Genomic DNA, 26,018 nt, shown 5'->3' on the forward strand with positions numbered 1-26,018 from the left:
GCTAGCCCTGCTTCTTAACTGAAAACAGCATTGCTTCACTTTCTGAAGACGTTAACATCTGCATCATTTGCGTCCAGGAGACAGTACCAGTTCTAAAAAAAAAAAAAAATTAAGAACATCTTGACCATCTTTCTTCTGACCTTCCCCTTCCAATAATGAATGTAACTGCAACATTCCAGCTGGAGGAGAAGTTATCTTCAACTCAAAGAGCAGGGATTGAGACTAGCCAGTAGTATTTAGTACAGAAAGGTTCATGAAGAGCATACTTCTGATGTTTTTATTGGTCACAGGCAATGTTGCGAAGCAGTTACACTGAATAATGCTGTCACAGTCATATGATAATGTGAGGTTGCTACAACACATTTAAACTTCACACAGTGAAACTACTTTAGGAAAAATTCATGCTTGTAACAGAAGATCAAGAAAATACATTTTGTTAAAAGAAAAAAAATGGTCCCAGGATTTCAGCCTGCTCAAAGTGAAGTTAATGGAAAAGCTTCCACTGACTTCAGCAGGCTGTGAATCCAGCCTCCAACATCCCCTAACCAAGCTGTATGGTAAAACGCCTCTCTGCTCAGTCACAGGCTCTTCATTCTTCTAACATACTTGTGCGTGATGTATTTTCTTCTTTTTAAATGAGAAGAACATAAATGTGTAATTGACTATGCCAAACTTTATACATAAGAGAGCCGATGTCGGCTCATCAGCTTTAGAGAGAGTGGGAGAATTACAAAGGTGATAGCATGTGTACTGGAAGAGGAGGGAGTTCCTACACTCCTGAGTGCCTGTAGCAGCTGTTTGTGTAGCCTGAAAGCTTCCAAGAAAGCTCATTAGATGCTTCTTCACAACTTGCATCTGGCAGTGTCTGCGTTCAAGATGGGCAACTTACATGAGCTGGAATTTGGATGATGTAGCACTAAGAAGAGCTACAAATGCAGCTAGGATCTGGTCATTTGCTGCAAACAGACAACTGAATGGCCTGTGGGCATTTACTGTAGCAATGAGATGTGCCCTTAGATGGGCTCATCTTACTGTTCTACCTAAGGCAGCAATCTTAACACAAAATTACCTTTTCTTGACAAAAATGGGATTTCAAAACCACAGCTGACAAAACCATGCACCGAATTGAGAAAGTCATCTTTGCTTCAAGAAAGCAAAATCTTTTCATCAAATCTAAATTTAATTTGAAGTAAGATAATTACTTCTGGGAGCTCAGAGATCTTCCTGAATTAATTTCTTCTGACTTGCAGGTGACTTGATGCATCCTATACTTGCTCATTCTGAGGATGCATATACAAGATGCAAATTGTACATCAAATTCTCCTTCAGTGTTGGAGACACCAGGGGGCAGCAGCATACCAAGGCTTCCCAGCTAACAGAACTTTAGCCAGGCATCTCTCCCATGTTGAGGAAGCTTCGGTTACCAGTCTTACTAACCTCAGAATAGCTTCTTGCAGCATAACGCTGCACTATTTTATGAGGCTCAAAGCTCAGAATGCAATTCATGCTTCAAGGAAAACTGAGTGAGAGGTGCTGTTGTTTAGATTTCAATGGTCACCAAGAATATAGTTATTTCCCAGAACTGTACCTACTAATTATCTATATTTTTGAAGTAGAGTATTGATCATGACCCATGCTTTATAAACTTCTCCCTCTCCAGTGCATATAAAAGATAACATTTTTGTTCGTGTCTCAGACTACGATGATCAAAAGCTGTTAGCATTTAATAATGGACATGGTTCTACCACATTCAAGTGGGAATGACAGGAGCTGCCGTCCTGTGTTATATACGTAGTCCATCAGGAGTCCCTGAGATACAAATATGGCACCCACTCTCCTCCCTGCTGGCATTTTGGTCAAGAGTTCTCAATAAATGTTCCAGCTTATTTAAAAAAAAATGTTTTCATTAATTAAAAAACAGTCTATTTACAAATCAGCTGTGAAATGGACAACAACATTCCGTAGGAAGTCAGACTGTTTCAAAAGTCGGTAAATACGTTTTTAACTGTAAAATCTCAGATACTGGCTGTTTTCTGTCTTGATAGAAGCTGAGTCCAGTAATTAATTCTATATCTCTGATCCGAGCTGTATGGAACTTCATTCTCTCTTCAACCCACATGGACTCAGACTTGCCATCCTATTGGGATAGAGGAAGGAAAAAAAGAGGTTTGAAAAACATCTTTTTTTGAAATACATTTAACCACTTGGCAAAAGACATTTTGACGTTGTAGAAAGACAGAAAGCAGTAACTGTTGGCAAACATCTAACAAACAGAGCGCACTGGATTATAAATAGTTATAAGCTTGCCTGAGTTTAGCACTTGCTGTTAATTCCTCAAGCATTCAGAACTTGTAGCTGCACCAGTGGAAGTTGGTGATAAGGGGGAATGGCAGGTGAGGTCCAGCATCTATCCATCGTCTCTATGATAAAACTATTTCTGAGAGCTATGAAATGTCACTGTATGATAGGTGTGTACACTTTCCACACTTTGTTCTGGTTTATATGGAGTGCAGCTATGTGCATTCTCATCACAATGCCAAGGTACCTGAACTGGAAGCAACCAGTGCTCTTCAGGAACATCTGTGTCTTCTCCTTTTGGGTATGTATTTGGCCTAGAGTACCTGAACTGGAAGCAACCAGTGTCTTCTCCTTTTGGGTATGTATTTGGCCTAGCCCTGACCTTTCTTTCTGGATGACTCATCTTCTCCTAGAAGCTCTTCATCTGTCCCAGCTATTGACTAGATATTTGCACTACAGAAATCTATGTATGTACCACACTGATGGTCTCAACATACTCTTGACTCTACCCTGTTAGCTATAAGTTTTGCTCTTTGAACAGGGAACTTCTATTTTCACATTTGAGCACATGTACAGACTTTAACATAATTCTGTTTACAAAAATATTGTCTTCTCTCCCAAGATGATCACGATTGACTGCACCATTTTTACAGTCTTTAACTAGTTAATTGCTGATCTCCAAGCAAAACAAGCTGAAGCCTGACTTCAGGTACTTATGGGGACCAAACAGACGACTTACTGCACAGCTTTCACTGTTGTCTTCTCTGTGAGGTACAATGAAAGACAAGGCATCTAGAGACCCTTCACACTCCAGAGGAGTTTCAGAAGTATTTTTACAACTGGTCAGCACAATGAAGAAGTGAGTTGGAACTAGAACTTCTGAATTACTGGGGTGTCTGAAACACAAAAGATTTTTTTGGTAAATCCACCAAATCATACTTGCACAAAGAACAAATGACAGCAATCAGCTATGTTCTGGCATATCGATTTTAGCGATCCACTATTTAGCCTAAAAGAAGTTTAGGCCTGGAAGGACAATTCCAGATTACTATTTTGCAAATCCAGTTTGGCTTGTAGGCTGATCTAAGTAACAAGTTTGAGTAAGGTATACCAATAACACAGTGATTTATCATAAAAATGTGTAAGAATCCAGAGTAGATGGGAGAGTTCAGCCTGAGCACAGAAAACTGTCTGCCTGCTGGCTTGAACCAGTTGTGCTAACTAATATACTCGCACCCACAACTTTGCAGCAGAACACTGCCAGCTCAGGAAGCGTCAACCGTGACACCAGGGATAAGCCCTGCCTCCTCCGCTCCCAGAGGCAACATCGTAAGTTTTCAGGCTAGCAGACATTCTTCCACATGCAACAGCATCAGGTTTTAGGATGACATATTTTGAGGGTGCATTTTATTTTCATGCTTGTTGCTTATTTCTTAGCTTTACACTTTGGTATCTGCCTAGGGCCATTTGACTGTCTCCCTCTGAACTGACAGAACCTGCCAAGGGCCCATCTCCGCAAGATGCCTTCATTGATAACAAGTATCATAATTACTGTTTGACTACTAATGGAGGAAAGAAACAAAGGATTAGAATGTGAAAGGTTCCCACCTTTTAACCTTTTCTGGGGTATCATAGAGCCCATCAGAGTCATAATCAAACACAGGACCACTGACTACATTGACACCGTTTCTGGCTGCAGCATATTCAGGTAGCAGGGATTGATGGAAGTAATTCCATAACACTGAAACACAGTAATGGAAACGGGAAACATAATCTCCAAGGTAGAAGCTGTTAACACAACTCTGCAGTTTTCAGTGGAGTGTAAACAGACATGATAAGCTAGGAAAATAGTAAGCTATACAGGTGTTTGCAGTTTTCAAAGTCTGCATCTAACTGAGCAGCAGCATGCACTGCAGTATCTCCTGGCGCTGTGGTTTCACAGCCACCCTAACCACAAACCAGAGTGAGGCAGTGATGCTGCTCCCTTGTGGCCTTGGGTTTCTTTCCTTGGAAACCAAATCATGGAGAGGGAAGGTGAGAAAAGACCGTGCCTGCCCGTGTCTTGCTCCACTATCAAGTTGGCCTGTCTAGCTCCTACACCCACACCTGTGAGCTGGGAAGTATCTTTAAGTCCTTCAGTTTAGATGTACCTGAAACATCTCCTTACCGATATGGTATTTTTAATTGCAGTTAAGAGTTGACCACTATTCCATTACAAAACAGGACATCTCTGTTGTCCAGAGGAAGACCCATAGTTGTCCTTCTTTTTCACCAGGAATATGCTTAATCTCTCTCAGCCAACCATCTCATGTTCCCTCTCACCCAGGAAAGCCCAGGTCTTCATATCTTTTCTACTAAAGACACGATTGTTTTCCTGTTTCCTTGGTGATTGAGACCCTAGATTCCTGCCTGGAAACTAATTTGAGTTTAGGAGACATTCCTAAACCAGAAAATAATTTAACTGACATAATTATGTATGGTTATCTGGGTTCTCTAGAAGATATTCAGTATAAGCCCCTGTGCAGGTAGGAAAATGCAAACAAAACCATCAGACATTAAATGAAGACGCTTATACTCTGCTCCCATGTAATGAGCCAGTTGATTAGGAATCATAAGCTCACAATGGTGGGCCTTTTTCACAAGAGTTATAATCCTACTTCAAGGAACTTTTCATTGATGTTTTATTTTACAGAGGAAGTTGAACCAGGGATCATTTGCATGGTTTGGAAGCAAGGGAAAAAAAAAAAAATCAGAAGTCTTTCTTATATTCAACTGTGCACACAAAATACACACACAAATAAAATACCTTTAAATGCAGGATACATTGGCACAATGTTGCTGGTAAGCAAGGCATCATAGTGAGGTTTCTTTGCATCTGTCATAATATCTAAACAAAAAAAGCAATTCATTACTTTGATTTGTTACTTTAAACTTACATTTTCATGCTTTTGAAGAGTGGTGTAATAACATTAAGGAGGAGCTGACCTAACTTCACTTTCCAAAGTTGATGTGGGTCTAAGTGCTAACTTCAGTACATGCTGGATCCTGTCCAAAATAAGTAGTCTTAGCAGCAGCAGCAATTGAACTTGTCAGATATACAGTGGAACAATTTTCATGAGATTTAAAAATATCAGAACAGACTTTTGAAATGTAGGAAAGGGAATAAAATTCACGAATGTGACGCCAACTTATTTGGACTGCAGAATCTAGGCATAAAAATAGGAGCTCTATTGGAACTTTGCAAATTACACTTTATGTGGATGTTCACATAACCTAATACTCAGTACTTTGTGCAGTAAAGTCAATGTAAAATGCTTCCAAATCAGGTCAGCTACAGTTCACAAACAATATAATCATGAGTAAACACCTAAGTATTTTGTACTATATTTGAAAATCAGAGTTACATTCTTCAGACCAATGCTGAATTGCTTTACTAAAGACCACATATAACACACAACAGTATATTTTAAACAGAAAATAAACTTGTCAAGGCAGTTTTTTTACTTAATGATACATCCTTAAATTTTACTTTGGATAGTTCCAACTAACACCTGCCATACAAAGTGAATTTGCAATTTACTAGTTTGCCAGACTTGACTCAAGGTTTACATGTTCCCTCCAATGTCTTTTATGAGATGCCACTTTAGAAACCTGGCAAGCTCCAAAGCTTTTGGGAAGTACTAAATAACCTTGGATAATGCACCAACTGCTGAAGTGCCTAAAACGTTTTTCTGTCTCATAAGCTGAAGTGAGCTGCAACTGCAACTACTGCTTCATACTCTGATTGGTTTTCAGGAACATCTGTAAAGGACTACACCTACTACATTACAAATTATTTAAATCAGATATGCTGTACAATGAAGGCAATGTACTTACTTGGAGGAGAAAGGAATCCATAAGTTAGGCGAGAATGATTGTTGTAAAACAAACATGTCTGGTTATGATTAAAAGAAATACGAACATCCTTGTGTAAACAGCTGGAGGAATCTTCTGTAGCAGAAACCCATTTGTCCTATTGAACAAGAATAAAGTATCATTGGTAAAATGGATAGCTGACTTACAATAATTCTCTCGGGGTAGGGGGACTGCAGAACTCTAAATATTTAGCTGCAACTGCCTTTACTGGCGTGAAGGGACTTAGTTAAGATGCAAGAGCATGACTGTCTTGTCAGTCAAAAACAAGCCCTCCTGTCCATTTATGTATTTTTGGAAATGAAGTGAACAGAACTGCAGCATTTCAGTTGAGCTGAGAATAACTTCCAAAAGAAAACCTAGCGGTGCCTATTAAAGATAACCTGATCTAATATAAAGGTACTTGTTCAGGCTAGGAAGCAGAGGCAGCCAGATGTCTTGTTAGCCATCTCTCTCTACTGGGCCACTTGTTACAGTAACTGGTTGCTTCATGCCACTAACCTCAAAATATTTAGGATCAAGCAAACCTTGCCAGAATTTAGTTAAATTTAATTATAACAGTCATTATTTAAAACCTAAGATTCCCAGATAATCAAACTAAAAAGCAACCTCTATTGTCCTAATTCCTTTTAAGCATGACGTAGCTTCTAATTTTCCCTGAATAAGAAAGGCCAACTTGAAAACATTTTCATTCACAAGATCAATGCTCTGCATGAACATGTCCATCTTTAGCATAGGGTTCAGGACAGCAAAAACCAGATTTATCTCCACCAACCTCTTTTTTTCGCCAGTCAGGATGACCTTGTGAGAGAAGGATTGGATCAGAGCATGAATGGTGACAGATAGCGCAGAGATTATTTTTTCAAAATGGTCTTGCCACATTGCAAACACTGCTTTAAGACAACAAAACCAGGGCTGAGACCGGACTTTAGAGGACAGCACTGGCAGACTGCTATGGCAGACCTACACTACCAAGCAGTAAGCCAGTGCAGACACATAGGGCTTCTGTATCAATGGCAATAGGCTCCTCTATTCCTGGTAGATCTGCTCGCTCTGGAGGCAAAACTGCAGCTCACTCCAAGAAACAGGAAGGAGCCAAAGCCAATCCTCATTAATATCGGAAAGTGAAGAAAAGCTCATACAAAATTACTCTATCTCATGTCGTTCTACTTAAGTTTCCCGGGAGACAATATCACGAGCAGATCTAAGAAGCATTCAGGAGCAACTGACATTCAAGCTTTACCTCTCAAGGTTGCTTCTAACCTTTCTTCAGATACTTACATCTTTGTTAACAGTATACGCGCTCCACAGAGACATCCTGTAGTCCTTGCTGTATCCACTCACATAGTGGTAATGGTAAAGGAGGCAGTAATTATGCCTCTTCTGCAGAACCCTGGGCCGTCCATAGGGCAAAGTAAGTTTCTCTGTCTTCTTAACTGCAGCAGAAATAGAGTTTGTTACATTTCAATCAATACTAGTTGTTAAGCATCTTCCTCTTTTATACTGCTAAGGTTGCCCCCATTGCCAATTGCCAAACAGAGAAGTCACAGTAACACAGAACAAAAACCATTTTCATTCTTATATCAAAGGTAGAGTTTCTATGCTAAAGCAATAAATTAAATGGCAAAGCCAGTATAAAGCAATCTTTTAAACTTATACTGTACAAATTAAGTTTACATTTAAAACACGAGACAGATCTAAGTTACAAAGTTAAAGACTTCGTTGACTTTGTGTTTCAATTTAAATACGCAATGTGGGATCTGCTTCTACATTTAGATGGGACAGTAACGAACTGTGGTGATTTGAAATCTGCTGAGGGGACTATTTTAGTAGAAACCACAGAGTCATATGTAAAAGTGACACTTAAAGGACTAAGAAATACAGAGATCTAAAATGATACAGTGAAGTACTGGTTGGATTTTTAGATGCGCGAGGACTCGCTTTATAGTGAGTCCAAGAGTCACAAAGCCTTCCTTCTCCCTCTCTCTCATGGACCACATCTCTTCAGAAAGTTTGTATACAGAGAAAGATCTCTGTAGACTTTTTATGTACGATACTGCACAGGGGTTTTGGCAGACCCTTGCCTAAGGCATTGCCTGTTTATTGGCCAACTACCGCATCCAACGGAAGAGTGAAGACTTCCCTTTAAAACCGTATCAGAAAGAAGCTATGTGGGATCAGCAGAGAATAAGTCATTAGACAGAAGCTGGAAAGTAAAGCAGAGTTAGCAATGTAATTACTTTCGAGTTAGTACCATTTGTCTTAAAGAAAAACTAAAGTAGTAACAAAACAGTCACAAACACATGCTCTTGCAATCATTCAAAACATTGAATATTTAAATTTTTGCCAACTGGAAAAAAACAAAAATGAGGTTTTCAAGTTTTGAGTTCTCTGATATAAAATAAAAACTGATGAAAACTAGCACATCATGGAAATATTTTAAAATAACAAAAATATTACTTTGCTATTGAAAATGCAAGTGTTTTAATCATTACATGACTGGAATTACAAAGGTGCCATCAGAGTATATTTTCCATTAAATAGATCACTACCATCCACAATTTATGCAGAACTACAATTTCAAGGCAACTGTTTTAAATGGGGAAAGAAATTGAGCAATGTATGCTGCAGGTTTTTTCCACAGTAATTCCACAACAACAACAACAAAGTCAAGATTATGACATTTATTTCTACACCCATGAGGGAATAGGCAAACAATTCACATTTTTTTCATAAAACCAAAAATGCAATTAATATTTTGTTGCTCTTACAGACTGTCAGGTTATGACAGTCAATGACAGAATTTGCAAACTGAGGCAACTAATAGACTAAATGGTCTTAAGGAGCATCTAGGCTGGTTACTAGAATTCTTTCATCTGTGATAATGCTTTTTATATCTAATTAGTAAGTGCTTAGTTCATACAATTTACAAGGAAATTATTGCTATTAAGACCAGTGCTAAGCCAAGTCTCACTGATAATCCAGGCCAAAATCCTACTGTTTAAAAAAAATGTAGGTTGAGAGCCTTATTCTCTATTTCTAGGTTACTATTTCTACAAAACAGAACTGAAATGGGTTATGCGCCTGGCCTTGCCATATTTCTGCAAAGCCGGGTTTTGAAAGGCACTCAGCCATCCACCTACGCATTAGCAGTCTGTTTCAGTAAAACCACTTACAAACTTAGGGGAAAGCACACTCTATCATACTAACTGGATTTCATTTTGTTGCTCTCATGGGTGTTACAACACTGAAATAGTTATTTTAAAAGGGTTCTGGGACTCATTATAAGATGCCCTGTCATAAGTGGAAAAGACTCAAGAAAGCTCTATCCGCTCTGTGTGCCAGGACAAGCTACACAAACCAACAGAAGCCTTAAATTAGCCCCGAATAAGCAGCAAGTACTGGATGCTGCCTGTAACTGGCATTTAAGTCTACTTCTTAATAGTGAGCTACAGTGGGGTATTGTAAATACGGAGTTTATTTGCATAAGAAAGGTTTCATGAACACAGATGAGACAAGGTGTCTGTTGGCCTATTTCTCTTTCTGACAGCCTAACCATCTTGATTTCATCTTTTAAGCCATTAGCACCAAAGGCTACATTCCATTTTGGCTTACGCTTTTCATTATTTACTTATTGTCTTACCTGCTTCATGCTCAAAACAGTTTATTTTGTCATGAGCACATCTACAGCCTTGCAAACTGCAGCTCAAACATGGCATGTACATGTCCCAAGAATGGAAATAAAGCATAAGTAAAACAAGCAACAGCTTAAGACCGTGCAACAGCTCAAGCATGTAAAATACCCCTTATGCTTCATTAAAAGTATGCTGACATCATGATGATGGTATTTTCAGGAATTCTTATCAGATACTTCCCCATACACCCCTTTTGTTTCCCATTCTGGAATGCTCATTACTTCAGTGTTAGTAAATTCAGATAATATATGTGCCATAGACACACATGTATAAGGATACACATTCATTTGAGAACAAGTGGATCAGTAGGACTGTATTTGAAAACCTCAGAACTATAGTCCTAGGGAGTATTTAAAAGAATTTTTACCTCATGTCCTTGAGATATTCTCAGAAGTTTAGACATCAAACATTTTATATTTTTAAGTAATTCTCACATTTTTGTTGTAATTTTATATTACTACCTAAAGTTCTTACCTTCTGTTTCAGTGAGATTTAAACGCCGATGAAAATCCCGTATTGGCAAGCCCTGTAATTATAAAGCAAAACCAGTGAGATTCTAGGAAGTGTTCTACAAAGCACGTTATGAGCCACTACTACATTTAAAGTACAGAATGTAACATCTGCCTTGCAAATTATCCCTATACAGAACTCACTGACATCTACTCGAGAGGAACTATGGAGGATTTGCAGAAACAAATTGGTTTTGCCACAAGCAAATCTACAGCCTTGAAAATCACAGCCCAAACACACAACATTCACAGCAGGGAAATTTCAACATAATTAAGTGAAGGAAGCAAGAACTGAATGCTTTCCCATCAAAGCTTGCTTCTGTGGCATCTTCCAGGCTCTTCAGAGCTGAATATGACTTTACATAAGCAAACTACACAAATGAATATACAAATACAGACTAGTACCCACTAACCCCAGGCAAGATTTGATTTTGAAACCAACAGTAGGGGACTGCAAAACTAGCGGGTGAAGATAAACACTGGAGAATCCAGAGTTTCCCTCTTTGAATATAACACAGATGTCTGCCTCCACGACTTTAACCATTTCAGCATTTACCTCTGTCCTGCAGGAGCAGCCAAGGCTCACTGAAAAGGCTCTTTGTCCCACCACAGAGCATTCAGAAGGATGGCTTGTTTCTTTGGGATGGTGGGGGGTGTAAACAGGGTTCCTTAAAAGATGATTTAGGCGTCCATGAGTTCCATTGTTTGGGGCTGGTTTCAAATCAAGCAAATCTACAAAAGAATTCAAGCGATATTAACAGGATGAGAAGCACTGTAATACACCGTGGCTTGTATTGTGATTACAAGTATGGGTGAGGCACCAAAGCTGTGCTGCTTGCTGCTCATAACACCCAAAAGGGAAGCAATGTAACCCCTTTAAAAGGAAGCACACGTGTTCTTAGCTAGGGCTCAACATGGTATCAGTCTGCTTGGAAAAAGGGACAGAACAAGCGCAAAAAGTGACAGAGGCTTACATTTGAGGGGGAAGCAAACTTCCAGCATCCATACTTACAACAGGGGAGAGAAAGGGAACCTCAAACACATGAAGCTTGTGACTACGCAACTTTGAAGCCTTAGGAATAATTTTGAGGGCTTTGGGGGTTTTTTTGGTTTTGCTTTTGTTTTGGGGTGCGTGTTGTTTTTTGTTTGGTTGGTTTGGTTTTAATTATCTGGAAATTAAATACACACGCTTCAGGTAATAAGCATCACTAAGGGCTAAAGCCATAAAAAACCTAGAGAGAACATAGGTTCTGCTTTTCACTTAGGCCTGAAACGTTAAGCTTCCTAATTCTCACCAAAGCATTCTAACCACAAAAACATCTCTACCCCACAAACACCTAAATCTCTGCCATTAAAGTAACTCAAACAACTAAGAGCTGCCTACCACCAATGCTGAGACACTTCAGACACTTTCAAAATACTGAATAAATCAAGCCCTATTTCATGTTTAAACCTTGCTAGCATTCACAGATTTGTTGTTCCTCCATGTAACTCATACTGAATCTATGAAATAAGTTTTCAAAACATAGCAGGTGATGAGATGCACTTGTACCCAAAAGCTTGGTGTCTAGATCACTCGCCTAGATCACAAGAGTTAGAGTTGAACTTCCCTTCCTACATGGGGAACGGAACACATTTCTCCCTGCACTCTGCCGCTCAGATATGTTCACGTCATTCCCTCCAGATGAAGCTGTTTTGCTTTGGAAAGAAGAATAAAACAACCTTTCCAGTCAATGCTCCAATGAATACATCACACAAAGCAGTGAAAAACCAAATCAGAACCAGTCCCGGAACTCAGGTCCCCACTTCAACAGCTAAATTACATTATGTTCCTATTATTTTCAGTGGAGTATCCACGAATTCACAACACTCCAGAAATCCCCAAGTCTGCCAATTTGAACACCTTGGGAAACACGAGTTGAAATTCCCTGATTCAGACAAGACAATTATCTGTACATATCTGGTGCTCGTGCTTTAAGTGCTGAGATGTTGGACAAATGGGGGGCAGGATCTCTTCTCTGGCTGCACTTTGCAAGAAGGTGCAGTCAAGCACCTCCGCGAGAAACCCTAGAGCCCCAAATGACAAGTGAAAGAAGATGCCTTCCTGCAGTCCAGAAGGCACCTAAGCCCTGGGCAAGGACAAGGTTTGAGTATGTCACCTCACTTCATTTTCTATCTGAAAAAGTTAACGTGCTGGCTTTTGCACATCTCATCCTTCCATTCTCTTTATATAGGATGGAGGAAATCTAGACCTCAATGACTGCACAAACGTCTGATGTGCCACTGAACTCGCTTCACCGGGATGCCAGTAAGGACTCTACCCCTCACATGCAGCATACACAGAACAGATCAGGGGGGCACAAGAAGGTCGTTCAAGATCAACCATGATGCGAGAAGACAGCAAAGCATTCAAGGCTGCGAGAGACAGGCTTCCTGTTTCCTGTTCCAGCAAAGAACGTAAACACATGGTTTAAATGTGGTATACCTGAATATCGCCACTGATTTCAAGCATGTGCACTGCTCCCGTTAAGTGTTTTCTGGATCAAACCCCTTGGTAATACTTTGTCTTTCACAGATGCAGATGCTAGAGCAAGTATAGATCCTGGCAGGAGAGAGAAGCAGGCAGGAAATAATAGAAAACAGGTGAAGACCTCAAGGAGAATAAATGTACAAGAAGTGGTAGAACTAGCGATAGACTTTTGGAGAAACCATGAAATAGAGAACAAAGGAGAAGGGACAAAGGAACAAGGAGTCACAGTAACATTGTGTTTGAAAGGAGGAAAAAAAAAAGGAGGGCTGCAAGGTGTCTAATTTTCAGAAAGAAACACCACTTCTCCGGTGCGGTGTACTGTACGGTGTCAGAAAATGTAGTGAAGAATATCTGCATACAGTGTGTGCTGCCTGCAGTCCTCAGGTACCAACTGCATGGAACAGAAATCAATCATGAATTCTAGAGGGACACCACAGAGGGGTGAGAAACAGGAAACCTGACTATTGCAGAGACAACTAGCTCGAGGGCGGGACTCCAAAGCAATGGGACTACAGACGAGCAAAGACAGTTGCAGTTCATCAAACGACCAGGAAAAGTGTAATTGAGACACCTGTTGTATTAGACAATGAGAATGGACGGGGAAACATCCAAATCTAATATTAAAAGATACAATACATAAATTGAATAAGTGACACATACAATAATGAATTTGGGAGGAGGTTTATTACATGAATAAAGCAAACAAAAATCTGAATTTTATCCAAATTAAAAACCTATTTATATCAAGTAACTAACATTAAAAATATGGTAAAGGAAAACAACAAATAAGACAATGCATGACAAAATACAAGGAATTGTTCCAGTGCATAAGTAGAGGGGGTGACTGACTCAGGCTTTCTGGAAATTCGCTGCCTGGCAGCTGCACCCATACCCATCACTATGCTTGTTATTTATTGCTCTGCCTGAATAAGATCACCTGAGTGGTTAATCTGATAAAGCCTCTAGTTAGAGAAGAGAGAGAAATATCCCTCCTTCCAGATGGTAGAGACATTGTGAAGTAGTCAGTTTTAGCAGTGGTGAGCCAAAGCGCCCGCTCTGGAGCAGCCAGAGGAACACGCAGAGTGACCAGCGGAAAGGAGAGATACGTGGTGGCCTGACCAATAGAGCCTAAAGAGCCGTTAGTCCTTTAGAAGCTGGATCTTTCTCAGAAAAAACAAACAGCTTTTTTATTAGAGAAAATCACAGCAAGTCTTAAGGACAAATTTCTAAGGACACTTAAAAATCTGTTATTAGAGTATTTACAATGCCCAAAAGATACTGTATTTTACTGACCAGAGATGACCCCCCTCAGTTGTACTTACCACACATTAAATTATATACTTCAATGTTTTCAAATGGATCAACTTGATTACGAAACTTGAATCCTGGTCCAAACCCAATAAAGATAGCCTAGGATTTACAGAGAAAAGTAAAGTGCAACGCTGTTTAAGACAAGTTGAAATGGAAAATACCTGCAATCTGAGAGAGCATTTTCTTCCAAGAACTTAATCTTTACTTACCAACATAGCATGGATCAACTCAAAAGCATGAATTTTCTTTTTTTTTTAAAAAAAAAGTAAATACAGAAGAATAATTTTTAAAAGTAATAAAGAATATTAGGAAACACAGTTCTGTCTCATTGTTGCCTTTAAAGAGTTGCTGTCAGCCCTTTATGAAGTCCCTTGCTCTCTTCTGCTTTTAAAGAAGTTAAATTCATTTTCTTAAATGCTTTAAAAGATTTAATGGAAATGTTGAGCCAAAATAACCATCACATTTCATGCCCTGTAAATAATTTGGAAGCTTTTAACTCAAGGCTATAAAACCATCTGTTAGTAGCAGTGTTTTAAATAGTTTAAGCAATGGCACAATCCTAGGCTTCTATGCCTGGTTTGCAGCTGGTCTTTCTTCTTCTTCCACCAATTCCTGAGCTGTACTGGCACAAACTATTGTGTAGCCATACAGCGAACCTGATCCAGGAACACAGCCAGCGCAGAAAACACTTTTTTCCTGCTGGCTCTTCTCCTTCTGGTTCAGTTCCCCGACCTACTTAACTCTGCAGCCACACAAAGCTTAAACTAGCACAGAACAGGGTTTGCTGCAGGAGTAAGAACAAGGAGACAAGGGCAGCAAATGCTTAAACTCAACTGCTGCCAGAAAGACTGGTTTAAAACTTGCCCTGAGATAGTCAGCTTATTTTTAACTAAGTGAAACAGATTGCACCCATCTGTGGTACAAAGATACTGAATGAGCGATGGATGCTTTGCGCTCTGTAGCATCTTCCTGGGTAAGATCTCAAAGCTCTTTGCAAACAACCCGATTGTCTCAGATTTCATAGCTGTGTGGCAAAAATAGAGGCCAGAAACACAACTCTAACTTCTTTTTTAAGATTAAAGCATAAGGCAGGCTGTTATTCTGTAACTGTTGATACCCAAAATCTGTAGGCTAATAATTTACTCAACAAGCCTAATTTGAACCAGATGAGGCAGGAACATGCTACCTCCTTTCTGCTGAACTAGTTAATTACACAGTATGAAATTCATGCTGCTACAATCTTAGCCACAAAAGAATGTTATACCTGTTTTAAGACCAATTAGGAATGCTATGAACTGACAGCCCCAAATCTGACAGTGAGTTTTAATAGAGCCAACCTACTGAAAAAAAATTTACACAGTCAAACTGTAGCGGAAAGAGAATATACTAAGCTGGCATTTGGCATCATGTGGCCTTGCTGGTTGTAACCCATTACTATGCACCCATGGATTTGACAATGGTTTTCCATTGTCAAGTTGGGGAAGTATAGGCCTGGAAAGGTAAACTGATACAAAATTAACACAGGTTTTGGCTAACAGTTTTTAAAAAACAGTTTGACACCAATACTACATAATTCTACAAGACATGAAAAATAAGTCTTTTAAGAGAAATCTATGCTTTGCATGGACTACATAGGTCTTTACATAAAACTTGTTTTCAGTTATTTTTTGAATACTGGATTCTCTCTTTATAGATGTGTTTACATATATTCACTGTAATAGTACCAGGTGCATCACAACTGTTAATGGATTTTATCCTGAAAATACCTTTTGAAATTAATATTATTGCCTTTCATTTTTAGCAGAAACTAAAGCATAGGGTAGGCTAAGTGACTTCTGCAAATTAGATGGAGCTGGCTAAGGATCTGATTTCACGTTTCCCTATAATCCCTTCCCATTTCTCATTAAAGAGAAGAATCTGGGGACTTTCCTTATTTTAAACATGACCGACGTGCTGTCTCCTGAACAGACAACCTCAAAACAGTGATACATAATCTATCATGACACAGTAGAATTACAGAATTGAGAGATCATTTAGTCAACTTTTGCAAAAAGACAGAATCAAAAGTAATTATGGTATTTCTGAAAGATGCTTGTCTGATCAGTCGTTAGGTAATTTCCTGTGGTGGAAGCTCCACATACTTCCACGGCAAACTGTTGTACTCATTAATGGTTAAAAAAGTTTTCTAATAACCAAATAAACTCTTCTTTATTGCAGTTTAAGCCTGCTACTTCTGTTCTTTGGCAACCCCAAAACCAAGGAATGGAGTACCCTTACAGACCAGGGGACTGGCTGGCTAGGGAACAACCTTGCTTGCAAGGGCCTGGGTGACACAGTGGGCAGCAAGCCAAACACAAGCCAGCAGCATGCCCTGGCACCAAAGAAAGCCATCAGCATCCCATGCTGCAAAAAACAGAAGCTCAGCCAGCAGGTTGAGGGAAGGGAGTTATCCATCTCAGCATTTTTTTAGGCCACACTGGGATACTCCACCTCCAACTTAAGAATGACATCAATAAACAATCATCTCAAGTTCAGTGGAGGGCCCTCAAGGTGGTTTGGGGGATGAAGCTCTTGCCCTGAAAAGTGGAACAGGGCTTGTTTAGCATGGAAAAGAAACTGCTTCAGGTGGACCTAACAGCAGTCCCCCATATCTACATGTGGTCATCAAGGAGACACTTCAGTGCTACACAGTAGGACGCAGAGAGACAACAGGAATAAATTGAAACAAGAAAGGTTCTGGCTGTCTTTAACTAAACACATTTACACTGTGAGGACAGTCAGGCAGTGGAACGGGCTGGTTAGAAGTTGTGCAGCCTCTGCCTTTGGCAGTTTTGAAGATGCAACTGCATAAAGCCTTGAGTAACCTGGTCTGATCTCACAGCAGACTCTGTTTTGAGTTGGAGGTGGGACTAGCAACCTCCCGAGGTGCCTTCCAATCTGAATTCTCTTATGATCTACAATTACTGTATTTGAGGATTTGATGAGTTTTCTCTTTTCCTACTTTTAATGTTAAAACAAAACAACTTTGCACAACTTTATACTCTTACCAGAACAGCGAAATCTCTGGGGTATGTCCTGTTGGGTTTTTGCCTAATGCTTGCAACAGTGGAATCCCACCCTGTGTGGGTTACACCCAGCACGTCACAATAGCAATCGTACAAACGCTTGCTTTCTTTAACTACACATGGAATAGCATTACAGATCTTAAACAAAAAAATCTCAACAGTCAGCAACCACAACATTCAGAAACAGGAGCTAAACATAAAAGCTAGTGTAAGTTTTCAAGTCTCACCTGCATATTGGGTAAGCGATTGTCGGAGCCATGGAATCCACCTCTGCAGCTTTTAATCTCAAGTGGTTTCCTATTAAAAATTCACAGTTTATAAAACTCACACTTCACAAATCATATCACTATAAAATACATTCAGTGATGCATTGTTTACTTGTCTATTTAAAAATTTTTAGAGGCTCACCTACAGGGAATATAAAGTCTTTAAGCTCTGGAAGAGAATGCCTTTAAAATCAGAAGGATAGTTTTCTCTGCAAATGCTATCCCTTTGGAATTTTCAAGTGTCCACCACAGTCATTTAAAGTCAAATATCAGACGACATGAACAAAATGATTGTTCTCAGGATAACAGATTTTCATTTCACTGTCATTTGGATAATTTCACAGTACTTTTTATAAGTAGTTTAAGGGTTTTTTGGTTTTTTTTTTTAATAAAAAACTGTAATTTAGAGGATTCAGCTGGACATATTACAGTCTAATAAAAGCAGATCTCCAGCATACGCCAGGTCCATCCATATTATTTAAACATGTGCAATTCTAGTAACCCAAACCTGATTTGCATGACTTGCACACGTTTACAGTGTTACACAACTGGACTTACCAAATACATGGACTAAAAAACTCTTCCATAATGAAAGCCCTGCAGTATCACAGAGGTGTTCAAAATTTTATTATTATAGCAGATGTCATAATTCTGGTGTCCTGGTTTCAGCTGAGATAGAGTTAATTTTCTTCCCAGTAGCTGGCATAGCGCTGTGTTTTGAATTTAGTATGAGAAGAATGTTGAAAACACGCTGATGTTTTAATTGTTGCTAAGCAGTGCTTACACCAGTCAAGGACTTCTCAGCTTCCCCTGCTCTGCCAGGGGCACAAGAAGCTGGGAGGGGGCACAGCCAGGACAACTGACCCCAACTGGACAAAGGGCTATTCCAGACCATAGGACATCATGCTCAGTATATAAATTGGGGGGAGTTGGCTGGGGGGCAGCCATCGCTGCTCAGGGACTGGATGGGCATCAGCCAGCAGGTGGTGAGCAATTGCACTGTGCATCACTTGTTTTGTATATTCTTTTATCATTATTACTATTATTTTATCTTCCACTGCTGTCCTATTAAATTGTCTTTATGCCAACCCAAGAGTTTCACTTTTTTTTTTCCCCCCCCTCAATTCTCTTCCACATCCCACCGGGGTGGGGGAGGGTGAGCGAGTGGTTCTGTGGTGCTTAGTTGCCGGCTGGGGTTAAATGACATCTGGGAGTTGTAAATTCATTGGTTTCAACATGTAAGGTAATTAACAACAGTAGGTTCAGTAAGTTCAGTGTATGCCAGTGGATTGCTCACAAGACTGATTCAACGAAGTAGTTATGCACATACTTTTCGTGACTCACTTCAGAAATTCCTAAGGCACAGCAAGATGTGCTCAAGTATCAGACTATGGGAATCTTAGTTTCTAACACTTGTGTCACAAAGCCTGCCACTAGCTGCATACTCAGCAGGGAGAGTATCGGTAGCTGCCAGTTCAGAATTGAACCTCCTCAGGCCGGCAAAAACTGTAGCAAAAAGCAGGCATTTTCTTTGCAATGTCCCTTTGCTACGACAAACAAGAATACCAGGCTCCAATAGCTATCACTGAACTCCAAGCATCTGGAAGAGAAAAGCTGTGAGAAAAGAAGAAGTTTTTTGTTGTAAAATCAAGTACTGAGAACTGTAACTTACCTAGCAAGCTGCCATTGGGAGTCTAAATAGAAGTGCAATGGTTCAATCCGGTCATTATACGAATAATGGAAACGCTTGGGTAGCAGCTGTTTCATATACGCTTTGAAAGGCTGATTTGGTTCTATGCACTGAAATGTTTAAATTAAAATATAAAATGTACATTTCGCCAAACTTTTGCTTATGTCATGTTCTTATAAAGCAATTCAATTGCAAACGGTTTGCAATAACTTCCACTAAGGACAACAGAACTCCATCAGGTTTGGAGTCATATGGTCTGGGACTTAAATGTTAATAACTATTTAAATAACAAATACCAACTGGTTTTGCATTCAATAGTTATTGGAAGAATATTTATATTGGATTACAGGCCTAATTTACTTTTTTTTCCTTACAGCCTACAACTATACAGAACCAAACAGTACTGCTTAGAATTATAAAGAATTATACTGAGACATGACCATCATGATACTTTCAAGTGGTAGGAGACTATCCACTGCAATAATTTTACAGCTCTGTAATACAGAAAGTAACACACATTCAAAGGTTTTTTACATTTTTAGATTGGTCACTCAGGGACAAAATAGATTTTTCCACCAGCTAGGACCCATTCATGATTTAAAAAGCAAAATAAAAACAAAAACCCCCAGCAAAACAAAAAAGCAAATAAAAAACCTAGCCGAACAAAAAGCCCCTCCACTATTCAAAAATACCACTATTACAGTAAAGTCATCTATACAAACAGCACAGCTCTAACCAACAGTGTCTGCACAACTGAGAGGCAGATTGCGGTGCAGGGATAAGAACAAAAGCCAGGTATAGAGCAGAAAAAAAAAAAGCCAGGCATAGAGCAGAAAAACAAATTCCTTAAGCTGGAACTGACAAAAAAGAATCAATATCCTTTCTCAAAGCTGTTTATCAAAAAAGGTGTGAGCAAGAAAATCGTATGCTTGTCCAGGAAATGGAGCTGAGCTTTACACTGACTTGGCCTGCAGCCAGCATGGTTCAGATACAGAAGTTCTCCAGTTTGAAGAGCAACATGACACAGTGCTATGTAAGAGTTAGTGAAAAGAAACGAACACAAAACCTTAGTTAATGCACAACCACAATAGCCATATGACACCTTCCTCAACTTTGACCTTCCTTTCCCCTGCGTGGAACTACTTTTGTTGCTGTTGTTAACTGTATAGCCTATGGAAGGTCACTGTTCCAAAGTCCAGATGTTATGTAAGTAGCCCAGCAAACAGCTGATGCTATAAAATACCTCTATACATCAGTAGAAATTAAGCTAAAGAAACAAACATGAGGACACTTACTGTGAGGTTTCTGACAATGCCTTCATAATTAACTGGAAGAATCATATGTGAGAATTAGTCACCTAAGTCAAAAAAAATCAGATGTAAAATGAAAGCCTCCCCATCGCATAATACAATTAGCTTAGTTTCAAAAAATTTCTGGACGTAAGAGATGTTTTTTCCAGAATGAAAACCATATGGAGCAAAATAATCACTAAACTGTCAAGCTATTGTTTTTATGAAATTTTAGTTCACAGTCTCTCCTCCCCTTGCTTACTTATTTACAGCTTTAAAATTTTAAACTATATTAGCCACAGTTAGAAAAATAATCCAAGAAGTAAGTTTTCACAAAAGAGGCAACTAAATACTGTGCTAATCAAACTGGATTTTTCCTGCTTGCTAATAAACTTCTAGGGAAAAAGAACCAAGTACAACTATCAGGACAGCAGCTTTTTCTGCCAAGCATCCTTAGAAAGATAGCCAAGTGCAAGCTGGCTAAGATTCAGATGCTTAGACTCAAGCCAAAAGGAACCATTACATCATTTAGTTTGACATTTTGTAAAACACAGGTCCATTACATTTCACAGTTACTCTGCCCTGAGTCTGACAGTCAGTGCTTGACTAAAATACATAAAGGATTACACTGGCAAGGCAACCATTAATAATTCCTGCATAGATACATGTAGTGCTACAAAGACAGCTATGCTACTTCATTAAAACAGTGCACGTGTCACAAACAGGACACACTTTGATTTTCTTCTTCCTGAACTTTTTTCTCCAGGGAGAACCTGGAACTGCATTTGACTCCCACGTTCTCCAAGTATACATTTAAAACAGTTTAGAACAGCATCAAACAATGAAGTAAACAGAACTTAAAGTTACTGGGGTTGAGGCCTACAAGTTTTAAAGGGCATGGAGAACAATGATCTAAATAGAAGAAAATCCCATGAAACATGAAGGGAACACCTGTATTCTACATTTAAAAGTACCAAAACCTGCAGGCATTAAGCGTTCACCTGAAATGAGACTGCATAGTGAATCAGTAATTTGTAAGCATTCATTGATTTTTTACTCAGGTTTATTATCTTATGTGTACTTGCAGTTTACTCAACTGCTGTCGGGCCATTAGGGTGTGTTTTAATAACTAGGTAATATAATATTCATAAAATAATATGTAAAAGAAAGTAACAATCTAATATTCCTTTAAGACAGAAATCTGTACGTAAGCTGGTAAATCAGGAAATGGGGTGAGACACGAGGGGGGATTTCTGGGCTGTCTTGAGTACCAAAGATCTGATTCAAGGACTGCCATTCACAAGGCAAGAGCATTTGCAGTCGGTCACTGAGGCAGACCACAAAAGCAATCTGTAGGATTCAAATACACTTTCAGACCTGCAAAGTCAGGTCTTTGAAACGGTCTTTGAAAGCACAGTTGCACTACTCAGTATTTCCTCTTTGTCATTATCCAGGTTGTCCCTAGTTGACCTTCAGTTAAATTTACCAATGGAATATGTGCATCCTAAGTTTGTATTCATAAAGTACAAAAGTGCATAACTGAGTAACAAAAATTAGTTTAGCAATTACATACAAGAGAAATACTCATCTGGAACATTATTAGGTCTGAGGCGAGCTGCAGGACCAGGTATTACTATGAAATCTTGAACGTTGTCCAGATAGGTGTTCAGATATGCTGTTTTTCTGCAGCTCCCTGCTTCCATCCCTGCAAAAGGAAATAAATTTTATTTAAAAATGGGAATATCGCTGTTCGAAATCCCAATATACTTTATAAAATCAAATTTACCATGATCTGATATAAAAATAATGTTCACGCATTTATGCAAGTTCATTTGTTTGAGACCATCCATCAGCATCCCTACTATGTTGTCCACTCTCTGTAATGCCATGATGACCTGCAGGACAAAAATAGGAATGTAAAGCAAGCATTAATCACTTCAATTAAAAAATGAAATTTATTTCTAGGGAGAGTGAATAAATTCAAACTGTAACAGTATACACTAGTAACGAATAACGAGCTCTTCTTATAGATCATTCAAGGCTAGATGCAGTCCAGACAAAAACGAAGGACACAGGGGAGCTAAAACTGTGGAGTAACCCCCAAACTCATGACAAGGGAGCGTATACAGCACACACTAACAGGAGGAACTGTGAGGACAGCTGATCCTGCTTCTCTCAGTTCTGCACCCTTTGGATCCATAGTCTTTATACCTACTGAGAATGGACTCAACAGGTACACATTTACAGCCAAACAAAACTGGGAGCCTGCAGACTGCCTGGCACCTGCACTGTTCAGGGCTACCTCCATCTACAGAAGACTGGCTCTATCTACACTAAACAGCTCTTGCCCCAGATTTTTTCTGGGCCCCGCACCATACTAAGACACAGCTACAAATTTTTATGTGTTATTTCAGTTGAGGACGTTAAAAACAAAGAAACAAAACCCCCAGAACACCACCCCAGATTATAGCCAGTGAGGGTGGTTTTAAAGGATGAAATTGAGGATGTTTGTTGCATGACCAGGGGTACAAATGAGGACAAGAGGGAACGCCTCAGCGTGCAGACGCTGATGGGAAAATACCAGAGGGCTGAAGAGAACAGAGGAAGCCAAGCCTGCAACACTCTTCCTCAAAATCCCCATTGGGAGAGACCCTGGAGCAAACTGCCCTTGAAATTGCAACTGGATATTAGTCTCAAAGCAGACTAGTTTAAAGGGACTGAAAAAGCCAAAGAACAAGCTACAGGTCTAGCACTGTTCGTGATCAGGGGCCTGGCATTCAAGCTCACCTGTGCAGTTGCAGCCACTGGGGCTACTTTTGAATACTTGCTAAGTAAACAGAACAAAAAAGTATTTTAAAATGAAGTCACTCTGTTACCTCATTGAACTACTAGTATAAGCTGCCTGGCTTTGTGTGAACAAAGATGAGAAGACGACTGTGGACAAACCCTCAAAGCCTTTCTCTCCAGAGCACTCCTGACATAGGGAATTTCAGATCCACTTATTAACCAAAGAAAAGGATAACCAATTTAAACACGTTCCTATACTGCAGCTCCAATTAGTTGTCTACTACTTCACTGGGGACTTACATTCATCTTACAGTTCCTTACAGGAACAGGAACTGCTCACACTTCAAGAGAAACTGGGAAGAGCTTTTTTATTGTTGTCCCCACTGAGGTCAAATACCAGGTTAAGATGCCAAAACTTCCTGACCATTCAAGAAGAGAGAATTTTACAGTGTTCCTGAATTTCCAAGAGCTTTTCCTTTGCATTTTTCACTTTGTTTTGCTAAAATGTAAAGCTATTTAGTACTTTCGAAAACAGTAGGAGTCCCAAAGACTTTTTATTTATACAATAGGCACACAGACTGTGATGGCATGAACATCCCTTTTTTCACACCCTTTTCAGAAGGCATAAAATCTAACTGCAGGGAGATAAGACCAATATTCATCTAACCTTTGCACAGAGACAGGGGGGTAAATGAATGACAATTGTAACATGAATATTTAACCACCAGAACTTGGGCCATTGCTATAAAAACCTCTTTTCTTGCCAAACTGAAAGTATACAAACTTTCTGTCCCCCTCCCCTCCGCCCAAAAATCAACATAAAGAATTAATAGGAGCAGATGAAGCATAGAAGACACACCCAAACATGCTTTGGCAAATTAAAAATTACTGAAATAAAGAAAATAAAAGCTAAACTTATTAAATAGGCTGTTTATTACATGCTTTGTATCAATGTTAATTATGGATTGGTTGTCTATTCACAAATTTTTTTCCAAATCATCATAATGAACATATTTAGTTAATTTAACGTGAATTATGGAAGTTTCTTATAGAATCAGAGCAAAGCTTCAAGTTAAAAAAAAGAAAAAAGAAAGAAAAAGAAAAAAAGAAAAGAAACTACAAAACTACTTACTCCACTGCTTACTGGTCCAAACTTATGGCCTGAGGAATCTGGTTCTTCTAAATACAGAGTGTAAAAGTGTGGTCTATATCAAACAGTACCAAAAATGTAATATTTTACATACACGTTGAGACAGTTTGAAGAAATTATATTTCAACAATGGGTATCAAATATTGGAAACAACACTATCATTCAGGACGTGTTAAAGGGAAATAGAGAAAGGTAACTTAAAAAGGTTTCGGTCACGGAAACAGGCTTGCATTAAATAATATTTTAACATTGTTAGAATAATGCATAAGATATTGTTTAAAACAGAAATCATATTTACAAAGTAATTCAGTGCAACATCACTCAAGCAGGAACTTACACTTCCAATTGTATACCTACCTTTCATCTTCAGGTAACTGCAGCCAGCGAAGAACAGTTACCACCCTTTCTTCAAAGGGGATTGAGCTGTATCAGAACAATACAAGATCAACCAACGGCCTGTTTCCAAGAGCTAAGTTATTTTAGTGACACGTTATAAAAATCAATGTATTTTAGCAGAGAAAATTGAATCTGACTGGATGCCATTAATGGCTGTTTATCGGGATGCAAGTTTATCTATGCTAACTGCCTGTGACTCTAGAGGAGTTAATGGCCTGATCTAAAGCTCCCTTGAATATTGCCCCCGCTGATTGCAATGAGATTAGAATAAAGCACCCAGTATTGCTTCTGTCTATTATAGAAAGGGAATAATTCGCTTCAAGGTGCAAAAACATGTGCAGGTTTTCATTCCTGTATTATGTTTTGAAAAAGTTTTGGTTTGCACAGTTTGAATGCAATACTCATACTACATAACAAAGTAGATGCTCTATATCAATTACTGAAGTAGACCAACAATAAGCTTGTTGGCCTGTAACAACATGAGGCACCCATAAAGTTAGTAATTCAGCTACTTAATACAAGTTCAAGATACAGTGTACAGTTCCTAGAGAAAAAAAACGTAGGTAATAAGTCAAGAATCACAATTTCCATGCTATATGAAGGGTGTAGGAAGAGAAAATGATCTTAAGAAGATAGAAATGAAAAGCCTGATTTCTTGGTCTAGATTTGAGATTATTTAATAAAGTCGTGATAAAGAGATTTCTGTAGAATTTTCATTAGGCAGCAAACATTCAATTGCCATGAAGAGCAATCACTGACTAAAATATGACTGCCTTAATGTGAAATATTTTCAAACTTTGCAATGAAAATAATTCTACATCGAAACAATTTACCACAGTCAACAGTAAAACATTAGTTTTCATGGACAATATCACATCAAGACCTGATCCATTCACTGTATGAGAGGTTTAGATTGAATGATATGAAACACACCCACAGAAGACTTTTATAAATAGAAACAGAAAAGCTCTAAAGCTTCAAAGCTGGCTGCTCTTAAAGCTGATTTTTCCACCTTTACTGTAAAACATTTCCTGCAGAATGACAAAATGATTAGACAAAGAATCTACATTATACTGAAACAAAGCTAATTGGATCCTAACTTTTTTCATGTTGTGTAGGA

General features: G+C 39.0%; 1 protein-coding gene across 1 annotated transcript in view; it reads right to left on the reverse strand.

Moving 5' to 3' along the window:
- Nucleotides 1-250: 250 nt before the first annotated feature.
- ENPP1 (ectonucleotide pyrophosphatase/phosphodiesterase 1) overlaps nt 251-26,018 on the reverse strand; it is a 58,626-nt gene continuing 32,858 nt past the window's right edge. Inside the window, exons 11-26 of the mRNA XM_009644361.2 lie at nt 24,860-24,925; nt 24,485-24,557; nt 22,352-22,460; nt 22,139-22,270; nt 20,572-20,603; nt 19,259-19,386; nt 17,548-17,617; nt 14,267-14,354; nt 10,971-11,146; nt 10,380-10,431; nt 7,492-7,646; nt 6,175-6,310; nt 5,105-5,185; nt 3,907-4,039; nt 3,038-3,194; nt 251-2,137 (exon numbers count right to left, since the gene is read on the reverse strand). Coding sequence (XP_009642656.2) covers nt 1,970-2,137; nt 3,038-3,194; nt 3,907-4,039; nt 5,105-5,185; nt 6,175-6,310; nt 7,492-7,646; nt 10,380-10,431; nt 10,971-11,146; nt 14,267-14,354; nt 17,548-17,617; nt 19,259-19,386; nt 20,572-20,603; nt 22,139-22,270; nt 22,352-22,460; nt 24,485-24,557; nt 24,860-24,925 — 1,756 coding nt within the window. The 3' untranslated portion in view covers nt 251-1,969. The remainder of the gene's footprint in view (nt 2,138-3,037; nt 3,195-3,906; nt 4,040-5,104; nt 5,186-6,174; nt 6,311-7,491; nt 7,647-10,379; nt 10,432-10,970; nt 11,147-14,266; nt 14,355-17,547; nt 17,618-19,258; nt 19,387-20,571; nt 20,604-22,138; nt 22,271-22,351; nt 22,461-24,484; nt 24,558-24,859; nt 24,926-26,018) is intronic.

The sequence above is a fragment of the Egretta garzetta genome, unplaced genomic scaffold (genome assembly GCF_000687185.1).
Source record: "Egretta garzetta isolate BGI_Z169 unplaced genomic scaffold, ASM68718v1 scaffold397, whole genome shotgun sequence".
Classification (NCBI taxonomy): Eukaryota; Metazoa; Chordata; class Aves; order Pelecaniformes; family Ardeidae; genus Egretta; species Egretta garzetta.